This window comes from Bos taurus, chromosome 5 (assembly GCF_002263795.3).
Source record: "Bos taurus isolate L1 Dominette 01449 registration number 42190680 breed Hereford chromosome 5, ARS-UCD2.0, whole genome shotgun sequence".
NCBI lineage: Eukaryota > Metazoa > Chordata > Mammalia > Artiodactyla > Bovidae > Bos > Bos taurus.
The window spans coordinates 56,177,092-56,200,655 of record NC_037332.1 but is presented as its reverse complement, the minus strand read 5'-3'; the positions used below and the strand labels follow the sequence as shown (position 1 = coordinate 56,200,655).

The window sequence follows — 23,564 nt, the reverse complement described above, 5'->3', positions numbered from 1 at the left end:
CTCCTCTTCCCCAGCCCAGCTGAGCCTCTGCCCTCCCCCCTGCCAGCAGCAGATGGTGCCCGGGCTCCCGCTGCCAACCTTGCTAGGCGGTGCCAACCTCAGGCCTGGCAGACAACAAGCAGACGAGAAGAGGATCTCTTGGCTGGCCAGGGTGACCCTCCCCCACTCGCCATCAAGCTCAAGACCCTCAGCCGGCCTCATTCCAGCGGACCACCCCAGGTTGCCTCTCTCTGTTCCGCTCCCAGGTCCCTAAACTCCTCATCTCCTTCAGCTCCCTTTCCCACACCTTCCGGCTCCCGGCCACCTGCCACCGTGACCGGGGCCGATATATTTGCATATTTACATATGCAAATAATAACATTTGCATACGGTACACCACAGGGAAGGCTCCGCGTGAGCCGGTTAGCTGTCTGCCCCGCGCCCTGTCTCTCTACCTGTCGCTAAGGGCTGGGGCGGGGGCCGCGCGGGAGGGGTTAGGCCCCCCGGTCTCGCTAGCTCAGTTCCCGGAGGATTTAAGTGTTGCCATGGAGACGGCACGCACCCCACCCCCTCCCAGGCCGAGGGTCTCGAGCTTGGTGTCTCCAGTTCTCTCCTCTCCCCCCGACCCCCGCCCATCCCATCCCTCGCACTTCAACCGAGATCTTGCATCGCCCCCTGGCGGCCTAGCTCGGAACTGAGCCAGGTTCGAAAATGGCAAGGGGCTGCCCACGGCGAAATCGCTCAGAGCTCTAGGGAGCTACCCTGCTACTGGATCCTGCTCCCAGCGGCAGGGGCGCGGGGACCGTGACCTCAGTCCGACTCTCTTTCTTCATTGACGACAGAGGCCTTGCCGAGCGGACGCGTCTATCTCCCCACCTCGCGCCAGCCTCAGCCCAGGTGGGTCTCGGGTTACTCGATGGTAGTGAGGGGAGACTGCTGGGGAAGAATCTCCACCCCTTCGGAGGGCTTCTCCTCCCTCCCCCTTCGGCCCCCAGTTAAACAGCAAACTTTTCTTAACTTTTGTCAAAACTTTAATAAATTCTCAATATTCGATGGTTCGTCTCAAACCCCCACCCCTCCCGTCTCCCTAGTAGAGAGGCATTCTTTCTACCCCCACGCCCCCGCCACATTTGGGAAAAAAGGCTGGGCCTGAGGGTTGCGAATGAGGCTGCTCCAGGCACCAAGAATCCGACGCCCTCGGCGGGGGAGGGGGACGGGAACCAGTCCCTTCCTGGAAGCCCCGTCACGTTTCGGTGGCCTTCCCAGCCCTCCCCAACCCAGCCATGTAGTTGCTTTCGCCCCTTTTCTCCCCAACCTCCACTGGGCCGGCCCAGAATGGGGTTTGGGTTATCTCCCACTGGCAGGCGTCAGCACGCCTAAATCTCCTCCAGAAAGTCGGTGGGGAACAGCCCCACCTTGCGGCCGGTGTAGACCTTGACGTAGCCGCCGGTTTCATCGCCTTTTTGCACCACAATCTAAAGAATTAAAGGACGAGGGAGAGAAAATGGAAGAGCTGAGCAAGGGAGCCCAAAGCCATGGAGGCCCAATCTGGTCCCATGAATGAGTTACGATCTGAAAGGAGTGTAGTTGGAAGAGGAGCCTCTGGGCCTGGCTTTGAGTTGGGGCACCAGAGCTACCTGGTCCTTCTTGAGAGTGATCTGCCCTATCTCGCGGTTCCCCACGAAGGATCTGGTTACGCGGTGCACACGCTCTCCAGCCCGGACCCGAATAATGAAGTTTGGAGGGAAAAATCCGACCTTCTCCCCTATTTTCCCCTAGAGGAGGTGGTAGGAAGAATTAATCTCACAGTCTCAGGCTCTAAACTCAACCCACGTCCCACCTGAGCCTTAGCCATCTCTCTTACCCGCCACCACTCCTCATTGGAGTCATCAATGACTGTGATCTTCTCTCCAGGCCTGGGACAGGAAGGAAGGGGCCTCTGAGATTCAGGGACCTTACACATTCGGTCCCTTGGCTGTGCCCAGGTCCAGCCCCAAATAGGCTCCATGCCCTGAGTCCCCCCTTTTCCTTTCCCATAGGGAACTGGGTTCTCCCTCTCCATTCCCAGTACACCCCCACCCCAATTCTAAGGTCTCTCACGGGAAATCCAGATCGTCCTTCTCCAGGGCTTTGAATCGATAGAGAGCCACAAAGTAATGAGACTGCTGGAAGCCAGGCTGCTTGTGCTGAGGGTGAAAGGGGGTGAAGAGTCTCAGGGCTCCTCTGTCCCACACTGAGGGGCAGGAGGCCAAGGCAGGGACATTTTCCAGACACGCTACATTCCACCTCTCTTCTGTGTCCCTGAACTGAGAGGAATGTGTTGGTCATGTGTATGGGTGAGGTGGTGAAAAGGGCAGGTTAAGGATTGGAACCCACAGAATATGTGGGAGTGCTGTCAGACCTGGGTTGGGGAGAGGACCGGGGTCCCCTTAGGGAGAAAAGATTCTCACTTTGTCATCAGGTGTCTTCTTTTCAGCTTTCTTATCCCCTTCAGGGTTTCCTAGAATGGGAAACACTGACAAATTGTCTCTGGCTTTTGGACGGTAGCCCTCAGTCCCTTACCTTTCTGTTCCAGGGCCTCTTATCTCTTATCTCCCTTTGGCTCTCCATCCCTGGGGCCATGACTGAGCCCCAGCCCTCCTCCATCTCAATGGACAGAGGTGGGTGTTACTCACCATCCTGGGGTTTGCCTTCCTCTGGTCTGGCAGACTCTGGCTCCTCTTCCATCATGGCCGCTAGAGACTGGAGAGGGCACCAGCATTAGGAAGATGCTGTCTTGAAAACCCACATTGCCCTGGCTGTCAAGTCAGTCCAGAGAACTACAGAATAGGATCTCAGGTTTGGAAGGAGCCTTGGAGGAAGTATCTAGCCAACCACCTGCCTACTGCACGGACTTGCTCTGAAACATCCTGCTAGGTTACCACCTAAATTGTGTTTGAATGTAGGTGACAGGAAGTTCACTACCTTGCAAAAATCCTTGTCTTTTATGTAATGTCTGCTTTTCAAAATATTACAGTGTGTAAGAGAAAAACAGGCAGCACAATTTTTGTAATTCCTTTAAGACGATAGAACCTGAGTGGGCTAGCCTCTCTGGAAGCAGTCAGATCACACTGATAGTACCTTAGAAGTCATGGCTCACTCCACAGAAATCCCTAATTTGCACCTAACCTCCATATCAACTACTTTGAGGCCAGATCTCTAGTTGTGTTTTTGTGCAGTTGATTTTTTTTTTGATCCAAGAACAGTTAGGTATTTTTTCCTTACAAAAATTTTGGATTATTAGTTCTTGGTCTTTCTGCTAGTCTGTAAGGTTTTTGAATATATTATTCAGTGTATAAGTTTTCCCTCATAGGTTTCCTACAAACTTCATGGGACATATCATTTATATCTTCATTTGTAGCAGTGAGAAAAATGTCCATAGGTGAGAACCAAGGACTAAAGCAGGTCAAAAAGCATCAGAAACCTCCCTACAGTTGGAAACTCCCTAAAGGACCAGGATCCTTTGGATGCTGTCATTCAACTAATTTTACGAATCCATCTAACTGTGATCATTATCCACATTAGTCCATCCTTGTCCAGAAAGATATAAGGATATGCTAACAAATCCCTTGCTGAGCTGAATACAAGTCTATTGTATTACCAATCTAGGAAATGAAGGTGCTCTTGGCCACAAGCTTTGTGTCTCAGTTTCCTCATCTTTAGGATAGATGAGTCAGAACAGATTGTCTTCATGGGCCCTTATGGGGTTCTAGAATGGCATGACAAGTTCTCCTTCCCAAATCCAAAAGCATAGATCGCTTCTGTTGCCTGGCAATGCCAGAGGCCTAGGTCCTAGCCTTTAGTTGAATTATGGTGGTTAATCTGACAAGTTCAGAAGGGAGTTCCTAGAGTAAACACATGCTATAAGGAGATGCTAAACTGAGGCCCTTTAAAACTGCACACAGAAATTTGTCTGTCGGGTTGTGTGCAGTTTTAGGGGAAAAGGATTCCTACTTTTGTCAGCTTTCCAGAGAGGAGACAGGACCTGCTCATTGGGGTCTCTGGAACGGATCTCAGTAGGAAGATTGGGTGCTCACATTTTTCTTATCTGCCTGTCCCTTCTTCCTTTCTTTGTTTGCCATGATCACCCCAGTGCGAAGAGTTTCAAACACAGGGTCATTGCGATTGGCAGAAGCTAGTTGGAATGGAAGAAGAAAAGAGATATTAGTGGGGAGGCAGGAAAAGGCTTGGAGGAAAAAGAGACCACCTAAGTAAGGGAGAGATGGGATTGAGTAATAGATACCCGAGTGTGTGTGTTTAGAATTAGAAAAGCGTCAGCTGGGTATACCTAGATCATCAATTTATAAAGAACTCTAAAGACATCACTGGAAATATGATGGAGAAAAATATTTATCCGCGCTCCTTCCAGGCCGAGCATTATATGTTGTTAGAAAGACAACTCTACTAATAAGTTGCTTGGGAGCTGGGGAATGCTCAGAACCACTCTTTTCAAGGAGAGTGGGTCCTTTGTGTTACTGTTGGCTTTTATTCCTCTGAGTGGCATGTGCAAGCTGGGGTACTACCAGCAGTGGGTTCTTTTTTTCCATCCATGCTCCTCACAGAGAGTTCAGTCTCTTCTCCAGATAAAGGTTGAGCAAATTATCAATGAATACATTTTTAAGGGGTGCCAAATTATGAATCTTCCCAGGATGCCCACAGCTCTTGATCTGGCCCTGAGCCTGGCGTTATTTTGTAATAAGGAGATGAGGAGAGTGTAGTTCATGGTTACAAATGGCTTTGCATAGAAAGAGCACAGAGTTTGAATTCAGGCAGATGAAAGTTTCAGTCTCTTCCTTACCATATAGAGCTAAATCTTATCTCCCCCAGCCATAAAACACGGGGATACTGACTTTGTATCCAAGATGGCTAAAACACTAGATTGAGTGAAAACGATGGGAAATAGAATGTTTCAGAATTTGGCTTCCAAATCTGGAGATGGTGATGAAAGCACCTCTAGGCTTTCCCACTCCCTCAGGTTCCATACGGGGCACTTACAGAGATCTTTGACACAAGCGTACTGCTGGTTGCTGTAGAGTGGAGAGCTATAGGCCCGATGGAAACCAGGGGGCTGTAGGATTGGACAGGAGACAACATTAACGATACGAGGCAGGGCCCAGAACCCCATCTCTCCCACAAATACTTGCCCCTTCTTGGAGTGAGAGATGGGCTGAGGAAGAAAAAGCAGGGAAATGGGTGGGATGACTTGAGGAGGGGCTGGCAGAGGAGGAAGCTGGCCATATGTCCCCTCCCTTCTACTTTCTTGCTCCCCAGAGCCTACTCACGATCTTGCCGAAGCATCTCTGCATCTCCACATAGGACTGGCAGTGTTCGTGGATGTTGGTTTTGCAGTTCTTACAGCGAAGCCCAAATTTGTTGTTGACTTGGGAGATGGAGAGAATGCTGGGTGAGGCTACTGGTTTCCCTCCCGCTTTGAAGGGCTGCTGCTACTCTAGCTCCCAGGTCCCCTTTCTGTCTGGGAGCCAGCACTGTCTCTAAGTATTTTCTTAGAGCCAGATCTTGCCACAGCCTGTCTGATAAGACAAATACTTCTCTCCTAAACCCTTTCCCCGACCCCTGCCTTCAACAGCACACTCTCCACTTCCCTTTGTGACTCACGCACAATCATCCGGGCACAGACATCACAGAACTTGGGCTTCTTGAAGAAATGATCTTTGAATTTGTGAGGTTTATCATTAACAAGCTTAGGAGGCTCTGGGGGTGGCTCCTCCTCTTCCTCCTCTTCTTCCTCCTCTTCCTCATAGATGTAGTAGATGGGCCCACCTCCAGCTCCCACTGCCTCCCCATTGGCCTGGGGCTCTGGGGGAAGCTCCATCTCCTTTGTCCCTGTAGACTCCTTCCTGAATAACTGTTTCAGCCGCTGTAGCTGAGGGAGGGAGATCCAGTGTTGAAAGAACTGTCTTGCTTTCTAGAGTAGGTAAGGCTGAGGCTATCTATACATTTTTCTACCTGGGACAAGGGCCACACTCCGGGATTAGGGGGTGTGGGGGCTGCGGGTGCTGTTGAGCATTTTAACAGTAAGTAAGATTTTAACATATACAAGTGAGATCAATTCAAGCATTTTTCTTCAAAAGCTGCAGGGGCTCCCCAGCTCCCCACCCCCGGTGGTCAGAGGCCCAGACTCACCCTACCCTTCCGAGTCTCTGATGGAAAAGAGGAGGACTCCAGCACCTCCTTTTCTGTCATCCTGCAAGAAGTTGGACCCACTGTGAAATCTCATCCCCAGCTGCCATTCTTCCCTCCCTTATTCCTGTCCCTTGTAGTAGGGTGGTCCTTGAAGGGGAGGCTTTTCGAGAAATTTGGTTAAAAAGAGATCCTTTCACAAGGTTTATGAGCAGGGAGGGCCAGAGAAAAGCCCAGCAGACTAAAGAACTTCCCAACTAGCTCCTCAAACCAGTAAGCATCCTTCTGCCCTGAGGGACAACCCAAGTTTACAGCCCCAAGGCTGCATGGTTTAGGGATTTTCCTACAGATACTTTGTTTCTCCTGGAAACCTGGGGCAACAGAAATGTGACACACACACCTTCCTAGATCCTCTTTCAAGAGGTTTAATGTGTGTGTCCACAAGCATGCGTGGAGGGATGGGCTGAGGACAGTTGTTCTCCTCTAGCTCTCTCGTGAGCCCTGGGGGCCCAGTGCCTAGTTCCCAGCCTGCCTCAGGCTTCAGCTATTTTAAGTTTTCAGAGTAATACGAGCCTTTCCTTCCCTTACTGCTCCATTCTCCTGATCCCACCCCCACCCCACCCTCCAATCCTAGCTCTTGTCCTGGAGTAGCATAATAAATTCACTCCTAAAACCCAAACTACTCACAAACAAGGAGAGAAATGAAGAAGCTGAATAGACTATGGATTGGGGAAGCTTGGGTGAGCAATCCTGGAAACGGAAAGAGGATGAAGAGGCAACTTACGTTTGGGATTCCCTAAGTCAGTTCACAGCCTGCAGAGGAAAAGAGGGAGCCCCTGTGATCTTGATGGTGGTGCTGGGGGAGGACTGGTCGTCTTCCTTGGGGGCTAAGCCCCCCCAGTACCCTCTGTACTCACACCAGCTACCCAGACGGTGTTTGTAGACCTCCTAGCCTCTTGCCTTGGTGTCAGAGCTGAAATGACAGGGCTAGAGGAAAGTGGACAGCTGAGCGACACAGCTGACACAGAGAAATTGGACACGGGGCGGGCTGGACCCTAACTCCTCCCACCCCCCCGAGTGCTGTTGCCCAGCTTTTCATCTATGGTGTGCAGGTCAGAACTGGCTAAATTCAGGAAGGCACTGTCCATACTGCATACTCATGTGCATGAATTTTGGGGGGTTGCTCCATATAGCTTGTGGAATCTTAGTTCCCCGACTGGGAATCGAACCTGGGCCCAGTGAAAGCTCAGAGTCCTAACCACTGGACTGCCAAGGAATTCCCTCGTGAGAATGACTTTAAATAACTAAAGGTAAAGATGAATTATAAACAGCCTTCTTCATCCCCTTATCCCAAGGTCCAAACACCTCCCCAGTTCTACTCTCCCTGGAATCTAGCTTTCAGCCTCTCAGCCACTGTCGTCTTGTGGCCACGTGTTTTTGTACCCTCAAGCACTGATCTAGCCTCCAATCTTTAGGAAGGAAAGGGCTTGGAAACTGGTGAAGAAAGGGAAACTTGAATTTTCAGAACTCCTCAAAATCAGCTGATTGCTTTTCTATCCAGGGGAAGCTGGAAGAGTGCCCTGCTGCTATTCTGTGAGGGAGTAAAGAACCTGTGATACTGCTCTGTTCCCTGCAGTAGCCCCAGAGGTATCTGTCCCCTATCCCCCTAAAATCTTATCTTCAGGGTGAATGGAATTCTAAAAGCTATTTTAAAAAGCCAGGCTGGGACTTCCATTTGAGAGGTTCTGGGGGAGTGAGGGTCTAATGATCACAGAGATTGTTCTGTTAATCTTGGACAGAAAGCAACAGCTGTCACACAGGGAGTCTTTGTCATCTGTCATGTGCCCTTTGCCATCTGCAAACTCTTGGAGGTAGGATGGCCAAGCCTCAAGCTTCCTTCGTCATTCTGATTCCCTGATTCCATCTCCTTCCTCTGCTGCCCTGGCATATGAACCAAGGGGTCAAATATATATCTGGCAGTGTTATCTCACAGGGATGCAGCCTTTTCCTAGTCTGAGCTATGACATGGTTGAAAAAGGAGATACTCCCATCTCAGAGGAGAGTAATTTGGAGACGATAATGTCGTGTTGCTTTATCCTGTGTATCTGCAAGAAGTAAAGGATTATGTTAGAGGTTGGGTCAGACTAACTTCAGAGGAGGCTGGCTAGAGAGACTGCTATCCAGACCCCAGGGATTTCCATGGCAATGTGCTATGTCATTTCTACCTACTGTTCTTTTTTTTTTTTTTAAGGGGAGGGTGACATTGAGAAGGGGCTGCTGGATGGTTCTGGGTCAACAGGCTCTTTAACGGCCCTGGTCTGACTGGTTGAACACCAGGGTTAGCTTTGTAAAGACAGAGGAGAGCTCTGTCTTACGGGCACGTGACTTCTGTTCTTCACCTTTCTTCAGCTGCACAGGACAGGGACTGCTAAGCACACCTGGACAGTATGGCATCTTGGCATAGCACGTTCAACTGACACAGTTTTATTTTAAGAAACATGCAATCCTGTTCCTATCAGGTAGAACCCAGCCCTCTGGCTTTGGAGTTAAAGAAAGGCCCAAGTCCTCGAAGAGTTTTCAGAAGAGATGGGCAGGTACGAGGCCAGCATCTTGACCCAGTTTTGACCTCACTCACACCCCTCTGGCTTAGCTACCAGAACCCTAAATGAATATCACAGCATTAACAGGGTGGAAGGAACCTGGAGGTCACCTAGTTAGTCCAAGTCTCTTATTTTACTGGTAAGAACTCAGAGGCCCAGTGTCTAGAGTGAGGTGCTTGATAAACCACAGTTCGTGACAGAGTCCTGTCAGAGACCCGGCCATCTATCAGAAACACTTGTTAAGGAGGACGGGACGCAGGGAACTGTGTTAGGCAGATATGTGTGCATATGCCAGAGAAAGCCATCCAGCCCACACCAAACCCACCCAGCCCTCATCCACACCAGGTGGCAACAGGAAACAGGGACTGATGTCCAGTGACAGATTTTTTTTTTTTTATATTTAAAAACAAAATCAACCTCCCCCCAAAGAACCCCCCAACAAACAAAAAATCAGATTAAATAAAATTTACAGTGAATATACCCAGCAAACATCTGTATGTGCAATTAAATACTGTGTCTGTTACTGCGGCACAAACCTCAAACAAACAATATACAAGTGTTCTGGGGGTAGGGGCGGGTGGAAGGAGGCCCAAGTTTTAACTCTGTGGGGTTTGGAGAGACAAGATGGGGTGAGAGAAAGGGGAAATCAATTTTGTTTTTCTTAATTCTGTCCATATAAATATATTCATAAAGACCAAAAAAGAAAAGGGAGCTCGGGATGGTAAGGAAATAGAACAGGGGAGTGTGGGACCCTCCCAATTCTACCTGACCAAAAAATATGAATTAATTTCATGGTGAGAGAAGAGATAAAAAATGATAGAAGAGGATGGGAAAGAGAGGGAAGCGGACATGGGCCAACCAGGGAACTGGAGGGAGCCTGGGCAGGGGAGTGAGAAAGTCCAGTGCCAGTGTGAGTGTTTGTCTGTTTCCATCTTCATCCCACTGTCTTAGGCTCCAGTTTAGTGTCTGTCTGTAGACCTTATCTTACTTTCTGCCTGTCTGTGGTCTGACAGGACCTCTTGACCCCCTCCACCCTGCCCCCACCCCTGCCATGCTGGTCCCTTCTCTTCTCCATTTATTGGGAGCTGGCTCGCTCCAGGATCCTCAGGTCATAGTTCTTTTTGGCCACTCGAAGTTTGAAGCGACTCACAGAGTTGTTGAGGCGAAGGGAGGCATTCTGAGCAGCCAGGGGGCTGGGGAACACAGCCACAATGGTGTACAAGGCAGCGAGGTCCGAGTGGCGGCCATTCTCAGCAGTCCCACCGTTGTCCCCCCCACCCCCACCAGGCAGCCCCTGAGCATCCTTGAGCCACTGGATCTTGGCACCGGACATGGCAAGCTGAGTGAAGAGTTTGTCTGCCTCGGTACGGGTGATGCCCTCCGGGAGATCTGTCACCTCCAGTACCCGTCCCAGAACTGGAAGGGGAGGAGAGAGGATACGGTTGTGAGAGGTGCAGAGTAGGCAGGACTGGACAGTGGCCTGGCCAAGGAGGATCTAGTTGACTAAGTCTGTATACAATGCCCTCAAAAGCCCAGCCTTTCTCACTCAGTTCTTTCCTTCCTTCCCACATCAATCCAACTCCCCACCATTCAGACTCTGACCAGGGCAACTAGGAGACACAAAGAACCTTTCTCTTCTCTTAGCCAGAGATGTAGACAAGAAGAGACCAAGAATCAGAATGCCAGAGTTAAGATCTGGAAACCTATACCTCAGCTCTTGCACAAGGTGCCATCACCATGAAGGAAGGATGGCTTTTGGTGATGTTCATTCACAAAGTTAACAGCTCAATCTGAAATATGTTACATTTTCTTCCCAGAGGCTGGCCCAGGTAGATTCCTCTTCCTTATCATCTAGGGAAGTCAGTTTCCCTTCCTGTTCTTGTTTAGCAAATTGCTTTAAACAGGGGAACCTCCAAGAGAGCTTGTATGCCTAGCTTGGAAGGCCTGCAGGAGGAGAGCTACTCCCTCACATTTTAGTATCAAGCCTCTCCTAAACTGGGTCTAGGACTACCAGAGACAGACATTCTAGATCAGGGTCAGGACCACTTCCGTGAGATTCTCTATTAATAGCAGGCTCAACAAACTTCATCATTATATTATTCCCAATTTTTACCCTCATCTTCCCCAAGACCTGGAATGGCTTGGTAAGGAGGACTGAGACACAACTTCTCCAGCTTCTCCTTGCTCTTGAATACAAAAAGGTCCTCTTTTGAATGCCGGCTGACCCTAAGCTGGCCTTTCTCACCAGCCTGGACTGGTAATGCAGAGCTGGAGGGTTAAGCTCTTCTTGTGGGGATTTAGCAATGGCAACCCACTCCAGTACTCTTGCCTGGAAAATCCCATGGGCAGAGAGAAGCCTGGTAGGCTGCCATCCATGAGGTCGCAAAGAGTCGGACACGACTGAGCGACTTCACTTTCATTTTTCATTTTCATGCATTGGAGAAGGAAATGGCAACCCACTCCAGTGTTCTTGCCTGGAGAATCCCAGGGACGGGGGAGCCTGGTGGGCTGCTGTCTGTGGGGTCGCACAGGGTCGGACACGACTGAAGCGACTTAGTAGCAGTAGCAGCAGCATCATATCACTCACCAACGTCTGTTGTCCCCAAGTCAGTGGAGGCAGATTTGAGTGCTTGTCTCTTGCTCCGATTTCCATGCTTCAATCCGCTCTGTCCCTTCAACATTTGAAAGATAACTCTCATTCCAGGTAAACAATATTGACTGCCTTGCATCCCAGTCTGTCTGAGAGATTAAGGAACAGTATGCGACCCTAAGGATCCCACCCTACCAGTCAGACTGGCCAGAGAGTGGCCAGTGAGAAATAAAGAGCCCCTCCCAATTGGCACTGGGAAGGGGTGAGAAGAATGAGCACAGGAGTGGGGCAAAGGCTGCCCCCACTGCGTCCATGCTCTCTGGATTGTCTCCCTTGTCCACCCAGCTGGTTGAGATGATGGCTCAGAAGCAGGGGCCTGGATGAGAAGGAGACTCCAGTGGCCCTGAGGCTGATGGGAGACACCCTTACCTGGTGCACCGAGTAAGCTGACTGGCCATGGAGCAGGGGAGGGCAGATGGACAGATTGTACTGTAACGGCTGGCCCAAGAGGGAATAGCGACCATCACCTAGGGAGGAAGCACAGGTGGTTTTCTGGGAGTTTGCGCTATTTGGTATGACTTCTGTACTTCATGGGGCTTTGGAGATGGGACTGCAACAATGCATACTATTCCTACTTTTTCTTTGATAGGAGTGCCCATGTCACTGATTTTAAGCGTTGTCTGTCTTCCTAACCCCCTTGGTTCTCAGTTGTATCTTGGACAAAAGGGGTTATTAGATTCCCTCATCTTTGAAGACGGAGAAGGCAATGGCACCCCACTCCAGTACTCTTGCCTGGAAAATCCCATGGACTGAGGAGCCTGGTAGGCTGCAGTCCATGGGGTTGCTGGGAGTCGGACACGACTGAGCGACTTCACTTTTACTTTTCACTTTCATGCACTTGAGAAGGAAATGGCAACCCACTCCAGTGTTCTTGCCTGGAGAATCCCAGGGATGGGGGAGCCTGTTGGGCTGCCGTCTCTGGGGGCGCACAGAGTCGGACACGACTGAAGCGATTTAGCAGCAGCAGCAGCATCTTTGAAGAAGGGCTCTGTTCATTGAAGACAAAAGGCCCTAGAGGAAACCTACAGACCCTTATAACTGTCTTTTATTTCTCATATAGTTGCTTCTGACCCTAAACCCAAGGCTCAAGTTTCTGACTTAGATGAGAGGAAATACAGTGTAGTAGATAAGAAGAGAGACCTGTAGCCAGACTATATTCAAATTCTGTCTCTGTTCTGAAGATGGGATGTTGGGTATGTTCTCTCATCAGCACTGGTGCAGTTAAATGACTATAAGATATCGCACCTGTGTGTTAGCTATTATTGGTGATAAATACTGTATTTCAGAGCACTCTGAAGTTTTAAATCATATTCTCATCTTATTTTTATACTGCTTTTGATAGCCAAGGCAGAAAGCAGATAAGATTATTTCCATTTTACATGTGATTAATCTCATTTTATATATTAGGAAACTGAGGTCTGGTTCTAAGTTTAAGTAACATGGTAACATACTCAGCTTCACAAAACTAGTTAGTGGTAGAACTAGAATTTGAACTCAAGTCTTTGTTTTTTGTTTTTTTTTTTTACTTTTTAAGAAGTTGAGTTATTTCTGAAATAAAATATTGGCGGTATGTTTTAAAGCTATAAAACTCTTAATTCTTGTAAATTCTTGGTTAAAAATTTGACTGTGCTTATTAAAATGGCCATCTATGTTCTGCACTTGAGATTTGTGAAAAATAAAGTTTCTATGGGAAGGTGACCTCTGGTTTCCTGATCATGGGAAGGAGCGGGTGTCTGGGGCTCGGTGGCTTGGGACTAGTTTCCTTGGGCCACCCACCCTGGGCTGGAGGAAGGGGCCACATCCCCCACCTGCCCAGGTGCAGGGAGCAGGACTCCCACAAGCTGGGTGGCATCTCAACAGACTCGTATAAGTTGTGATTCTGATAGAAAGAACAGCAGAAGTGCCAGGATGCTCCCTCCTCGTCTGTGACAGTCATAGCTGAGCCCTCCTTTGGTGTCCACCAGGGAACAGACAGCAACGAGCAGCTGTTCTAAGCTTCTGTCTGTCACAGTAAGTTGGGGGTGAACCCAAGTCCTTTCACTCAAATCCAGCATTCCCTTTTCTAAAACCATACTGTTTCTGACACACCCCATATTCCTAGCCCTCAGACTCAGTACTGATAGGTTAAACTCTTTGCTGTTCATTAGAAAGTTCAGGGAACTTCTTTTCCCTGGCTCGCAGTCTCTGGGGACTTGGAAGGAAATACTAAATACGTAAAGGAGATCTAGAGTTAAGGTAACTATGGGCAGCACTAAAGACGGGTGTATTTTTGGCCTAAACAGGGACATTAAAGGAAGAGCTGGCTTCTACGAACTGAATGGCCAGCCACAGTGATTCTCTGTCTATTGCTACCCTCTTGATCTCCCCACTTGGGAATGGGATGCAAAGGGTGAATTTGACAGCTGACAGCAGCCCACCTTACTGAACCCTTACCCTGTGCGGGACCTCCAGGCCGGGGGAACTGTGTGAGGACAGGAAGGGGACTAAGTCCTGTGCAGACGTTGCTGAGGCTGGTGACAGGAGAGGGTGCTGGAGACTGAGTAGGAGATGTGACAGGGCTGCTGCTCATCTGTGTGTTGGCCTGTGGGAGAGAGCAGAGTACACATCACATATACACCAGACCCTGCCCTCTGGATTACTCCTACAGCTTGGCTTAAAAGTTACCTCTCAGGAAACTTCTCTTGCTGAACTCTGTCAAAGTCAGAGTGCTCCTTCAAACTGGCCCCTGAGTGCCTAATTAGTTGGTATTATTTTAATATTCACTTCCTGACAACCTGTTTTACGTCTTCCCTTAGTGTTTTTAAGCATGTGTCCTATCTGCCACCTTAGGTCTTAGCTTCCTTGAAACCCTGAAAGAAGATGCTCCCTCCTCTCTTTCCTGTGTTTCTTCTGAAAAGTGCCCAGGGTAAAAGACCGCACAAGTAAGAGAGGCTGCTTGGTCAATGGCAAAGACTGCTTCCTGAAAAGAATCTGGTCACCTCCCTGCCAAGATAAAGCTGGGTTGCAGGACTCACCTGAGGGCTGCTCTCAGGACTGTACAGGTCTCCAGGTTTCTGACCCCGCTGGTCCATGCTGTAATATTTACAGTGACTCCACTGGACCATCGATGGGTTCTGGGGAGGCTGGGGTCCATTAGGGACATTCAGCTGCATGACCACCACACCTGGTCCAGAAGGTGACACTCCTGAGTGGCAGGAAAAAAGCAGTTGGTTGTGAATTCAAACTACATTTTAACCTGTCAGCTAACCCTGAGTGGGAAAGCCTATTAGCAAATCCACCTATGGCTTCAGGGTCACTTAAACTGTGTCCTGCCAGGAATCTGAGACAGTTGCTGATTTGGTCTCTGACTCTCTCTCCTCAAACCAGTGGAAGTTTGAGGGGAAGATGCCAATGCTCTCCTGGCCTTCACCTGGTTGAGGGGTACTTTTGATAGGCTTGGCCAAAAACTACTCCATTCTGTCATAATTAGGTATTACCAAATGCCCAGATCAGATTGCTCAAATGTCTGGGCATGGTACAGGTCCCAGTCTGGAGCTTGGGGCAGGGCTGCAGGCACGTGCAGGTTTTTCTAGTAATGGCTGCAGGTAAGTCAGTGATCTCTGGTTGTTCTGGAGAAGATAAATGTGCACAGCTTCACTAAGCCAGACATTAATTCTTGGGCAAGGATAGGGTGAGTTGGAACACTTCAAGTACAGGGAATGGCATAGAGATATATGTCACATTCAGGAAATGACAAATAATTCAAGGTGCTAAGGAAGACCCAGGAGCTATGTAGGGGAAGTACTAGGGGAAGGATGAGATACATCTCTTCATTTATCTAATAAACATTTATGGAACATTTACCAGTTCCTATGCCGGGCACTGGGTATACAACAACAGAAAAACTGGTCTCTACCCCAATGGAATGAACAGTCTATTAGAGAGTTGGACATTAAACAAATAGCTGGTGTCAAGAATTCGAAGCACATTCAGGTAAGGGTTGTAACCCAGAGGTGTTGCAAACAGGACTTGTGCTTCAGAGAGCTAACCCCAGTGGCCAAATGTAAGATGGCTGAAGGGAGGGGGAGACTAGTGACTGGAAGAGTAGTTAGAAGTCTACTGAAACAGAACACAGTGGTTATGAGTTAGAGCAGCGACAGCAGGAATGGAGTGGGAGGGTGAGACCCTCGGAAGATTTTACTGACAAGATGTAGCCGTGGGGTTTTAGTCCAGGCAACCATGGATGTAGTCTTACCCTCTCACAGGCTGGGGAAGGAAAGGGCTCACTGAGGAGGAATACTAAGTCCTGAATCTTCTGCACGGTGAAAAGCAAGGTAAGGGGTCAGGGAGGAGCAGTCTGACGGACAGTTCCTGCTGGGGGAGACGGGCAGGAGCTCCGCTTCCTCACAGGGGATTGTCTAGCGTGAGGGTCTGCTCTTGGCCCGCAGCCCGTATTCCTGTGGATGGACAGTCTGAGTTCATGTGTGTGTGTGGTGGCAGCGACACGGGGCTGGGCGCGCTAGATGGAAACCTGCCGCAGTGCTGCTTCCTGGCTCAGCGCCCGGGGGCTGCCTCTGCTGCCACCATCACACTGCTTCCTGTGACAGGAAATGCTACAGCCTCTGCCCTGGGCACCAGTCATGCTGGGAAGTGAGCGTGATTGCTTTTCTCAGGTAGCATCGGTCAAAGGAAAGGAGAAGAAGTGGGGGGAGGTCTGAGAACAGCTCAGGAGACACAGCATCTGTTGTATCCTAGTCCCCAATGTGTGCCCCTCCCCCATCCTCTAGGGTTCATCTAATCAGAGGGCAGAAACACTCAGAACGACAGGCTCACATCTTCCCTTCCCCTGCCAGAGGGGACAGGGTATTCATCAACACAGCTTGCAGAAGGGCCATAGGAAAACTGCGCAGTGGTGAAGTGTCATGCATTTAACAACTCCCCCTTTACTTCAGCTGCTCTGGGCACCGTATCTCCCATCCTAGGAGCCCCACCTGCGCCAATGTCCTTTAGCCACAAAACTGCAACTGACCTTCAAATTGCTGAGGGGGCCAACGCAAAAATAATCAAATCCACAGCTTTTCTGGAAGGCAGCATATAACCTAAGCCTAATGCCCTGGGCCAGGAAAGGGTAGAGGATGTGTGAATGTGCGGGGTATGGGCACAAGCAAGGCCGTCGATGCTCCTTATAAGGCCAACATGTAGCCGTACGGAGCTATTAGGGGTCTAAAGTGGAGTGGGGAAGAGAACAAAGTCCTCATAGTATTTTCTCTGATCCTAACAAAAACAAAGGCAGGGTTCTCAGTCGCAGCCTCATTCCTGAGCTCCTCCTAACACTGAGTCCTCCCCCGCTGGCCCGGAGTGTTGTTCCTTCACTCAGCCGAGGACAGAGAGCACTACTCTGCTGATGAGCTGATTTTTATGCTTCTCATCCTCAAGCCAGAAGCAGGTGGCATCCATTAGCAGCTGAACTGTGGCCACTTCTTAATGCACATGGCAAAAAACTGCCCAAATCTCACAAAACAAAACCCCCCACAGCACTGCCCAGTGACAGCATTTCCATATTATCAGGCTGGGGGAAAGAGCCTGGGTTAGAGTTGGAAGTGGGAGAAGGGAATTGAATAAGGAAATCAATTTCATCTTGAAAGCTCTGAAAAGAGAGGGGACGTGTGAATGGCTTTTTAAGTGGCATCGTTAAACCTGGGCAGAAAGGTCGATTGGGCAGAGCAAACCCCATAAATATAAACAGATGACATTTATGTCTGGCAGAATTGGTTTTTGTTTAGTTGTTTGTTTTTTTTTTTTTTAAATCACTGAGGTAGAAAACTGATAAGGCTTCTTCTTTACCATCTGGAATGAAATCTATGGAAAGGAATGTCCAGAGAAATAAAATCCCTCAGGCATCTTTCCCAAATTACAGGCTATAATCCTACAGTATCTTCGTCTTTTTCCCTTTTTTGGTGGGGGAGAGGGTTATCTTCAGGAAGTGGGGAGAGAAAAGAGTTATCTCTGCTTTGGAAAGCCCTCAGCTACAAAATGAGCCAGTAAGGACGTGGGAAGCTATTTCTGTGTGTACCTCACTCTGGCCACGCTGCTGTGCCACTGTGAGTTGGGAGTCTGTGCATAGGTTTCACTGCCATTTCATGTCCGTGTGCATCTTCCCAAGACAAGCCTGCAGAAACCTCAAAGGACCTGCAAGTCATTATTTCTGTGGGGAGAAAACTATTTCCTAGGGTTATGGTTATATCTAAAATCATAGTGAAGGAATTAAGGTCCCGGCCTGGGGGTAAACTGGGCAACTACAAAAATGTATTAATAAACCAGAACAGTTGCTCCAGGAACAGTCAATCCTAATCCCTGCCTTTATTTTTGGAAAAGTGACCATGCTGCTACATGGGAGAAGGGCGGGTGACTGTCCTCTGAAGGTGACATAGCAGCCCTTGTGGGCAATGCTGGCCTTCTAGCTTTCCAGTAAAGGCCAAACTGGAAAGGAAGGCAAAAGAAGCACTTTTCCTTTTCTTCCACTTCCTCTTAAGATTCCCATGACCTGGGATTGAAGATTTTTAAGATCAATGATATGGTGAATAGGTCTCTTAGATGATGTGGGTAGAATAGAGGGTCATCATCTAGGAAAAGTACAAGGGGTCAGTCAGAAGCCTACGTCAATCAGGGTGGCTAGAAAGAAAGGAAATATACTAGAAAATTCTAAAGCAGCAAAGAAATGAGATGATGAAGAGGGTTTTGTCTATTTCTATTAATTTGGGGAAGAGCCTAGATCATCTCCTTCCAATTCCAGTCCAGATCTCTAGTGCCAACTTTCAGAACCAATAGCTGTTTCAGTTTACTTATCATTAGGTCCACAGTAGGTACTGCAAAATTATTTTCACTTGATTTGTTTCTAATTCAAAGACCTTGTATTTGTATATGAAGAGGTATAAATGCAGAGACCCAGTAGATATACTGATATACCACTAAGGATTTACACAGAAATTCACATACAACTATACCCATATGCACACGCACACACTTATCTTAACAAATAGGAGAGAAAATGCCCTGCGGTATCAAGCACCACCACAGGCTACAGCAGTTCTTGGAGCTAGTTTCTATCATTTCCATACCCCATTGGGAATTTCAAGGTCAACTGCCCCTGGCGGACACTAGGAGATACAGCTGGAGAGACCAATAATGGAGTAAATAGTAAGGGTTGTTGAATTTTAAAACCTCAGCCTGTAAGAGATCCATGGTTGGTCTGGATAAAGGCAGAAGTTATTAATCCTTGAAGCTAAGAATTGATCAGGTCTTGTGAGCAAGATTGATTCTGGAATCTATTCCACAGCACCCAACACAGAGTACAGAAAATCTTATGTGAAAAATATTCCATTTCTAAAATATGAAAAACTGGCAAAATACCTTATCTCACCAGAAGAGGGCACTCTGACATTCCCACTGTAGAGAGGAATGAGGAAGGCTGGAAGCTACCTTAAGACCCCCTTGCCTCCAGAACCCCTGAAGTCAATTTAAATGCAGTGCAATGATATGTCAGGGTAGGGTGAAAGGGAAACAGCAGTTGTTCTTGGTATATTGGGGTGGTTTTAGGCAAAGACAGACAAGCTGTGTACCATTAAGTGTATTCACCTGGGATAACTGGCCCCTCCAAAGAAGGCCTTTTTCCTTCCACTGGAGGGAAAGGAACGGAGTACAGAAACCTGTTGAAAATGTGTCCGAGGATGTAGCAGGGGTTACAGAAAGTGAAAAGACCCAAGTTCAAGCTTTAGGATTGTGACCTTACACAAAATTTATCCCTCTTTTGAGTCTTAAATTTTCTCTTCACAAAGCTGTGGAGAGAATTAAAAGGACACAATGTATGTGAGTACAAATGAAAAATTGCTAAACAAATCTAAGATACAATTTTAAAAGCATTTTATCAGCCTCACTCACACTCCCAAGAGAAAAGAAAAGCTATTTACAGGAAGAATGAGTGCAAGAGACAGAGATATAAGCACTTTATGTTGTAAAGGCATGTGAGTCGTCGTAATCCAGTCATAGTGCTGGATTTAGCAGAGAGGAAGAAACAAAGGAGAGAGAAAGGAAACAAGGAACCCAATCGACATGTGGTTCCCAGGGGGTAGGGATCAGGCAAACCACCTCACCTCTTGAGGGGGTCAATTTCAACACCTCTGGAAAACACCAGTCAGCCAGGACTTTGGTCTTTTCTCCTGATGAAGTCACAGCTGGGGACAGAGCCAATCCCTGAGCTTTCTCTGCCCTACCCAGTTCTAGAGCACAAGTCCTTCAGCAGTGTTTTGCTCTCACCAGTGCCCAAGACCCCTCCATTCTTTATGCTCTTACCTGAGTACTGCTGTGGCATCTGTGGTGGACTGCAGGGAGAGGGAGACTGAGGCATCTGGTACTGCTCAGAGCCAGGAGGCTGCAGAAACCCCACAGAAGGGCTGGGGAGATGGAGAAGAGGGGAGTGGTAAAGCAGTAGAGGGAGCAACACAGCTCCCGGCAGACAGCTGTTGCCTCCTGGGCCTCCCCTGTGGGAAGCCAAGGCAGCTCCAAGCCATTCCCAGACCAATTTGCCATGCAATTTCTAAAATCACTCATCAGTTCAAAGTTAATTATATATATTTGTACTTGATCATCTTTCAATTAGGAAGCTGCTAATCAGTGCTACAGATGGAATGTTAGTGACACATGCTCTTCCCAACAGTGTAGAAACACCAAATACATAACTCATGCGAGTGTATGCGCACGTGTACACACACACACACACACAAATACACATACTCTCTCTCTCTGTGTCTCTTTCTCTCAGAAACACAACAGAAACGCAAAGAGAGTGCCAAAAACAGACACACAGGGCTAGAGTGCTAGAGAGAGATGGGCAAAAAAAACAACTAAGGAGATACAGGATATTTTCTTAATGGCAAACACAGATCATCAATTAAAGAAAAACAGGGGAAAACCTCACAAAATTCAAGACACATTAAAAAAAAAAGACAGAAATAAACATATGTACACTGAGAGACACAGAAATACATCGACATAGGCCCAGACTTGAGTTCTAATCCCAACTCTGCTTCTACTAACTAGTTGTATGACTGAGTAAGTTTCTTAATATCTCTAGCTGGAATTTCCTCATTTATAGAAGAAGGGCACAAAATAAAACAAGGGGAGTGGACTAGATATTTCTAAGATAAACTTCTATCTCTAAAATTACATTCATTATACTAAGATATACAAGCTTCCCTGGTGGCTCAGTGCTAAAGAACCCACCCACCAATGCAAGAGATGCAGGTTCGATCCCTGGGTCGGGAAGATCCCCTGGAATAGGAAATGACACCCCACTCCAGTATTCTTGCCTGGGAAATTCCACAGACAGAGGAGCCTGGCAGGCTACAGTTCATGGGGTCGCAAAGAGTTGGACATGACTTAGCAACTAAACAACAACATACTAAGATATATAAACAGACAAAAGAGATAACACCTCAGATTCATCCATGGCTCTAATAGAGGTACATGGAAAAATTTACATATGTATACACCAAACTGCTTTTTTAAAAAATAATAAGCAGTCTTTATTTCATAGTTCAGAAAAACAAAAATTGGGGGAAATTATAAAGTCTCTGTTTCTGAAGTGGGAATTTTTTCCTGCTAATGAATTCTTATGCAAATATCAAATTAACAAGGAGAATGAACTCCCTCATGTTCTAACTGCTTGGGAGTACCCCTGATCTTTTTAAAAAATAAACATTTATTTATTTGACTGCACCAAGTCTTAGTTAAGGCATGTGGATCTGGTTCCCTGACCAGGGACTGAACCCAGGCCCCCTGCATTGGGAGCACTGAGTCTTAGCCACTGGAGCACCAGGAAGTCCCTACCCCTGGGATCTTTACCCCTGCTTTTCTTTTCCAGTGGAATAAAAACCATGGTGCAAAAGTTGCTAAAGGTCTGCGGGAGATGCACCCCGTCTCTCTGGGAGCCCTCACCTTGTACCGTTCTGCTGAGCTGGCGGGATCATGCTGTAATACACTGGAACACCCCCTGCTGGGAGGGCCCCCTGCACAGACTGGCTTGCAGGGACCAGCATGGGTTGCTGGAAAGGTGGCTGGACCACATTTTGTGAGTCATTACCCACTGGGACCTGGGTGAAGACAAGAAAAGAATGACCACTTTTACTCGAAATGAAGTCATCCAAAAAACAGCTTAGTCATCTCTGAACAGGGACACTCTAACCTCCTTCCCTACCTTTAGAGATCCTCTTACTCTCCTCACCTAAAGGAAACGCTTAGTGCTACCTCCATTTCCCCCTCCTCCAAACATCACCTTTGGGCATCTGATGTACAGGAAGGAGCCTAATTTTCTCTAGATTCTACTTTTCTGGGCATATACTCATTTGCATGGTATAAAGACCAAACAATTTAAATAAAGACTCTTCTCAGACTCTTTTGACCTTCTTTCAGAGAAAGAAAACCTAAAAGTGCTAGAGGTTAAAAAAAAAAAAGTGCTAGAGGTAAAGTGAACAGCGTTAGTGTTCGAGTTGTCAGACTCGAGGACAGACGTGGGAACTGTCCTCCTTTTCCTCATCCCAAGGACTGGGTGGTTTCCCCATTCAGAATGCACCCACTTGGTAAGAAGGCAGTGGAGTGTACTGAACCACCAGGCCTTGCATCTGGCCCCCCATGCCGCTCCTCTGGTTGCTGAGCAGGCCCTGGTTCTGTGGCTGCTGGACCCCAATCATGCCTTGGTAAGCCGCTTGCTGCTGGTTAGGCATCATGGGCTGTAAACCTAGGGACAGGCAAAGCAGAGAAGACATCAGCATAGCCTCAACAATGTTTAGGAGGTCACACTCTCTTAGTAATTTTCCTTCTTTTTTGGAGATCACAGGTTCCTTTTTAGGACCCTAACCATTCTGGCCACTACTCCCCTTCCCCACCGCTTTTTAAACAGGGAAAGTAATTCTTCCCCAGTTGCTGTCCTTCCCTTACTTGCTGCCTCCGTATAGTTCCTCTTACCAGGCTGCTGGGATGGCTGAGGCAGCTGCTGACCACGCTGGGGGCTGTATGCCACCGGGTGAGACAGAGGTCGGTATTGCTGGTTGGAGTTGGGGTACTGTCCAGGGGAATAGTAAGACACCTGGATCTATGGTGAGAGGAAACAGATGTATGAGAAAGCCCCTCAAATTCAGCCCCAACATCCCCTAACTATTAAATACATCACAGTCGATTCCAGAAGTCTGTAAACAGAAATATTTTGGGTTTGCAATTGCAGCATTAGTGTACAAGTTTGAAACAGAAGAGGAAGGACTTGTGTTATTTGATAGATGTTTCTGACTACAAAGACAATTCTCAAGAGAAAGGTGGGGAAATGGAGGAGGGTAGCGGGCAGGTATCTCCTCTGGTCTGTCTAAACTAGAGGAAAAAAGGTTTATAATACTGGATAAATTGAATTCACGATTTAGACTGGAAACCCAAACCACTCACCTGTTGAGGGGGCTGCATGTAGCCCTGGGGTGGCAGGACTTGCTGAGTAGGTGGTGCATGGCTAGAGGTGGAATAGTTGGAAGTAGGGAGGGGCTGCCCTGTAGAAGCCATGATGAAGCTAGTCTGCTGAGGGTGCTGGGAGATAAGTGGGGGCTGGAACAGAGCTGAGGATGGGTCAGCTGCTTCAGTAGAACCTTGGCGACTAAGGCTCATTTGTCCAAAGGGGTTGCTGAGATCATCTGCCTGTTGAGAGAGTGGGGGAGACCTAAGGACTGAGGTCATATCAAGCCCCAGGTCTCTGGCTTCAACACAGACAGACAGACAGAAATAGTAACCCTCTCTACCGCCTTCCTTCCTTATACCAATTTGGGATATTCCTACCTCTGTGCCCTGGGAGGTACTTTTTAGCCCTAAGCCTCTGTCATGTGGTATTTCAAATTGCTATGAATCGAAAGCTGTTTGAAGCCCAACTCCAGAGCCAGTGTCCCTACCACATATGAGGTAACAATGGCCACTCTGATTATGATCTTTATTAGAATTAGTCCTGGGGAGACGGGAGCAATGATACAACTTCTATATATAGAAAAAACAGGACTATTTAAGTCTTTCCATTTCCTGTCTTCCTCATGCCTCCAACCATGCAAAGGGCCTATATGTTGTCATAAATCTCTTTTTTATAATAAAGGACC

At 48.0% G+C, this 23,564-nt stretch overlaps 2 protein-coding genes across 36 annotated transcripts in view; both read right to left on the bottom strand.

Moving 5' to 3' along the window:
- Positions 1-987: 987 nt before the first annotated feature.
- STAC3 (SH3 and cysteine rich domain 3) lies at positions 988-7,134 on the bottom strand. Of its 3 annotated transcripts, XM_005206589.5 has the most exons (13): positions 7,077-7,134; positions 6,944-6,972; positions 6,163-6,223; positions 5,635-5,902; positions 5,301-5,398; positions 5,014-5,086; positions 4,056-4,153; positions 2,655-2,721; positions 2,430-2,479; positions 2,080-2,165; positions 1,844-1,895; positions 1,617-1,754; positions 993-1,454 (listed from the first exon to the last, which is right to left on the bottom strand). In XM_005206589.5, exons 3-13 carry the CDS (start codon positions 6,220-6,222, stop codon positions 1,356-1,358), a joined length of 1,089 nt encoding a protein of 362 aa, XP_005206646.1. In that variant the 5' UTR covers position 6,223; positions 6,944-6,972; positions 7,077-7,134; the 3' UTR covers positions 993-1,355. The 3 variants fall into 3 exon arrangements, with proteins under 3 accessions (NP_001179413.1, XP_005206646.1, XP_010803472.1); NM_001192484.1 differs by having other exon boundaries at positions 988-1,454; positions 6,944-7,126; XM_010805170.4 differs by lacking the exon at positions 1,617-1,754 and having other exon boundaries at positions 6,944-7,134.
- A 1,996-nt stretch (positions 7,135-9,130) lies between these two features.
- R3HDM2 (R3H domain containing 2) overlaps positions 9,131-23,564 on the bottom strand; it is a 160,066-nt gene continuing 145,632 nt past the window's right edge. For 31 of the 33 annotated variants that reach the window (XM_059886670.1, XM_059886677.1, XM_059886678.1 and 28 more), the window contains 10 exons: positions 22,876-23,118; positions 22,408-22,534; positions 22,020-22,180; positions 21,382-21,536; positions 19,738-19,838; positions 14,424-14,593; positions 13,843-13,990; positions 11,779-11,876; positions 11,347-11,431; positions 9,131-10,175 (listed from right to left, as the gene is read on the bottom strand). In XM_059886670.1, the coding sequence (XP_059742653.1) occupies positions 9,835-10,175; positions 11,347-11,431; positions 11,779-11,876; positions 13,843-13,990; positions 14,424-14,593; positions 19,738-19,838; positions 21,382-21,536; positions 22,020-22,180; positions 22,408-22,534; positions 22,876-23,118 (1,629 nt within the window). In that variant the 3' untranslated portion in view covers positions 9,131-9,834. The other 2 variants (XM_059886690.1, XM_059886691.1) reach the window with 2 other exon arrangements.